Raw genomic sequence first — 4379 nt, 5'->3', positions numbered from 1 at the left:
TCAAAGTTGTCAAGTTCTAAAACTTTCTCAAAATGCCTTGTGCTGCTACTCTTTTGGGCCCAGCAGCTATTGCCGGTAAGCCGAAGATCATGCTACCAAGGAACCTCGATCTTAAAGAACCTGCCGCCAAGGACACTTTGATGTTCGAAAAGTAAAAAGATAATATGCTCTGTAAATTTTGTTTGGTTACTTAGAAAAACAGAGAGAAATTTTATTGATCGAGAGAAATTGGAAAGCCAAGCATTGTTCATTATTATTTCTGTTTTGAGAATACAATTCTATTTATACTAGTTTGTATAATCTTCTCAAGGTTACAAATTCGTGAGCTCATTTTCTGTTACTCGTAACAAACTTTTGGAGGGAAACTAATTAGCTCTCAATTGTACGTAAAACAACTTTCCAGCGTGGCTTTAATCAGCAACAATACTATGACAGCTCAGCTTGATAACTCAGCACTTTAATTCTTAACATGCCCCCGTAAGCTCAAGGTCTTCAACAGACATTGAGCTTAGTTCTCATATAAGCAAAATGATCACAACTAAGAGGTTTTGTAAGCACCTCAGCTAACTGATTAGACCGGATACATGCTCAATGATCAGTTCCTTATTGGTAGTGTATTCCCTGACAAAATGTAAATCCAATTCTATATGCTTGGTTCTGGAATGATATTTAGGATTGTTTGCTAAGGCTTTTGCACTTGTATTATCACAATCAAGAATATGAGGCTTGTTGAGTGACACTTTGAGTTCTTTCAATAGATAAGTAATCTACAATATTTCCGATGTGGTCAAGGTTAAAGCTCTATACTCGGATTCAACAGTTGATCTAGAAACAATATTATGTTTCTTAAATGACCAAGACAAAAGGTTTGAACCAAGATAAACACAATATCCCCTAACATATCTCCTGTCATATGGATCAGAACCCCAGTTTGCATTCGAATAAGCTTTTAAAGTTAGGAGACCTAAATTGAAGAACTGAAGTCCAACGTGGGCTATGCTTTGTAGATATCTCAACACTCTTTTACAGGTTTGCCAGTGTAAATTAGTTGGAGCAGCCAAAAACCGACTCAACTTATTGACTGTAAATGCAATATCTGGTATGGTCAGTGTTAAATATTGTAGAGAGCCAACAATGCTTCTATATGGGGAAGGATATTCAAACATACGGCCTTTGTCTTTCTGCAATTTATCAGCAACACTAATAGGTGTGTTACAATCCTTACGGCCAAGCATGTGAGCTTTCTTCAGATATCACCAACATACTTAGTCTGAGATAGGTGTAGACCTTAAGTAGATGGAGTCACTTCCACCCCAAGGAATAATTGAAATCCCCCAAGTCTTTGAGTGTAAATTTTGAACCAAGCTGATTAATAATCTATGTTATCTGAGCATCACTAGAACCTATTATCAGAATCTCATCCACATAGACTAGAATGATTAAAATATTAAGGCCAACATGCTTGAAGAATAATGAAGTATTTGACTTGGAAGAGTGGAATCCCACTAAACTAGAGATCCTTTTAGTCTGTCATACCAAGCCCTGAGGGCCTGTTTAAGACCATAAAGGGCTTTATTCAGCTTGCATACATGATTGAGAAACTGAGAATTATAAACCCTTCTAGCTGAGGCATGAACATATCTTCAAAAAGCAAGCCAATGGGAAAAGAATTATTAACATCTAATTGCCGTATAGACTAATGATTCATGACTGCTAGGCTGAGAACAACTCAAACAGTGCATGGCTTAACAACATGACTAAATGTCTCAAAGAAATCTATTTCATAGGTTTGATGAAACCCTTTTACAACCAGCCGAGCTTTGTACTTTGAAATAATGCCATGTGGGTTGTATTTAATTTGAAAAACCCACTTATTGCCAATAAGTTTAGTGGTTGTCTCAGCTGGAACCAATGTCCAAGTACCATTTCTTTGCAAAAGCATTATACTCATCTTGCATAGCCACCTTCCATTTTGTGTAAGCTAAAATAGCTTTAACATGTATTGGCTCAATGTCTTTAGTAGCTGTAAGGTAGGTTTTTGGTTTGAAAATACAAGATTTAGCGCGGTAATCATGGGATGAGTTGGAATTGTTGGTTTAGAGGATGGTTGTGATATAATAGGGGAATTGGATAAAGAATGAGAAGATGAGAAATCAGAAGGACTAAAGTTTTGAGAAAGATAAGGAGAATGAGAAGCTTGTTGAGGTAAATGTTAAGACAACGATAAAAGTGATATTGCTAGGGCAGGAGAAACAACAAATGTCTGATGAAAGCAACTGTCATTTAAGATGCAGATTGATGGAGAGTAATTTGGAGAAGACTCAGAAGAAGGTAAAAAAGATGAAAACAATTCAGAATAGGGAAAATCAGGCTCATTAAAAATGACATGAGCTGCAACATAAGTTTTACCAGATTTTGCTAAACATTTGTACCTTTTATGAAGAGGATTGTAACCTAAGAACAAATATTTTTGTGAGTGAAAATCAAGCTTGTGTTGATTGTAAGGCATGAGAAAAGGGTAACAAGCACATCCAAATACTTTGAGAAATTGATAATTTGGTGACTAGTGATGAAATTTTTTATAAGGAGATAGGTTATTGAGAATGGAGGTTGGCATTCTGTTGATGAGATAAGAGGCTGTATGAAAAGCCTCTTACAAAAAAAAAAAAAAAAGGCATTTTGGCTTGAGTAAGAAAGGTTACCCCGGTTTCAACTATGCGTCTATGGTTTCTCTCAACAACACCATTTTGGTGATGTGTGTGAGGATAACTAAATCTAGTTTGGATGCCTTATTGTTTAAGAAAAGACTGAAAACCTTTAAATTCGTCTCTCATATCAGACTGTAAAGCTTTGATGGAAAGATTAAATTGTTTTTCAACTAGGCATTTAAAGTTTTTCAAAGTAGTAAGAGCATCCGACTTCAATACTAAAGGAAAAATCCAATAATATCTAGTGAAGTCATCAACAAAAAAGATATAATATTTATAACCATCCATGGATAAAACAAGTGCTGGTCCCCATAAGTCTGTGTGAACCAGTTCTAAAGGACATTTTGTTTTGATTTCAATAACTGAAAATGCAACTAATGTAGTTTTCGAAGCCGACAAGCAGCACAAAAGTGATGAATTGATTTATCAACATGAGCAGGCAGTAAACAATTATTCTTGAGAATGGTTTGTATGACATGTTTGCTTAGATGACTAAGCCTATTATGCAATATATTTACTGACACATAGCCTGAAGTTTGAAAACTTACAAGAGATTTGGATTCTAAACGGAAGTCAATATTAGATGCTTGAACAGAGGTGACATTATTATTGGAAGAAATGATTGACATCATAGAAATAGGTTCAGACAATTGCACAGAAGAAGAATGAATAGATTCCTCTTGTGATAGTAGCTTATACAGTTCATCTTTGGCAATCCCCTGAGCCAGCATAGTGCCCTTCATTTTGCCCTTTAGAAAACAAACATCAGAGAAAAATTCAATGGTAATATCATTATCAGTAAGAAGTTTGGAAATACTAATTAGATTCTTAGTAATTTGGGGAACACACAAAACATTTTGTAGCTGTAAACAAGTGCCAAATGAGGTATAAAGATGAGTATAACCTATGTCAGTGATTCAAAGGCCTTGACCAATTACCAATAGTTAGTAGATTTGAGCCAAAATAGATCTTACCATTACTCAAATTCTGTATTGGTTAAGTGATGAGTTGCTCCACTATCTAAAAACCATCCTTGACCAGCAACTCCTTCAGATGTTGTCATGAAAGCTGCTTTTGATCCCTGATTTTGATTGAAGAAGTGATTTGGAGCTGGGGTTGGAAAATTTGGAACAAAATTCTTGTTGAACCTATCTATACACTTAGCTGCTGTGTGATTAAACCTGAAGCAGATCTGACAAGTAATACCGATTCCTTGACCAAAATTCTTTCTAGCACCTCCTGAGTTGAAACCACCTTTGCCAAAATTGTTATTAAAGCCACCAGGAAATCCATTATTAAATCCACCAGCAAAACCTCTGAAGTTATTATTCCAATTTCCTCTTTGTGGATTAGATCCTTGATAACCACCTCTTCCATTACCACTAAAGCCACCTCTTCCACTAGGATTGTTGTTCCAATTATTTCCCCTAGCCTTGTTCCAGTTACTTTGAGTATTATTATTACCTTTCTTTGAAAAATTTTCAGCCTGAGCTACATCAGCTGCATAGTTTTTAATTTCCTTGGTGTTGTGAAGCTTATTGTTTTCAAGTCTAGCCTCATGTGTGAAAAGCATAGCATAAGCTTCACTAAGATCCATAGTTAACATATTTGCCTCAATATAGACAACTACAAGATAATATGACTGATCTAGGCTAGAAATAAGATGAGTAA

At 35.6% G+C, this 4379-nt stretch overlaps 1 protein-coding gene across 1 annotated transcript; it reads right to left on the bottom strand.

The window, feature by feature from the left end:
* Positions 1–767: 767 nt before the first annotated feature.
* LOC127903692 (secreted RxLR effector protein 161-like) lies at positions 768–3451 on the bottom strand. Its single transcript, XM_052444165.1, has 2 exons — positions 3257–3451; positions 768–1244 (listed from the first exon to the last, which is right to left on the bottom strand). Exons 1-2 carry the CDS (start codon positions 3449–3451, stop codon positions 768–770), a joined length of 672 nt encoding a protein of 223 aa, XP_052300125.1.
* Positions 3452–4379: the final 928 nt, after the last annotated feature.

This window comes from Citrus sinensis, chromosome 1 (assembly GCF_022201045.2).
Source record: "Citrus sinensis cultivar Valencia sweet orange chromosome 1, DVS_A1.0, whole genome shotgun sequence".
NCBI lineage: Eukaryota > Viridiplantae > Streptophyta > Magnoliopsida > Sapindales > Rutaceae > Citrus > Citrus sinensis.
The sequence above is the reverse complement of the archived record's forward strand: the minus strand, read 5'-3'. Positions and strand labels throughout refer to the sequence as shown.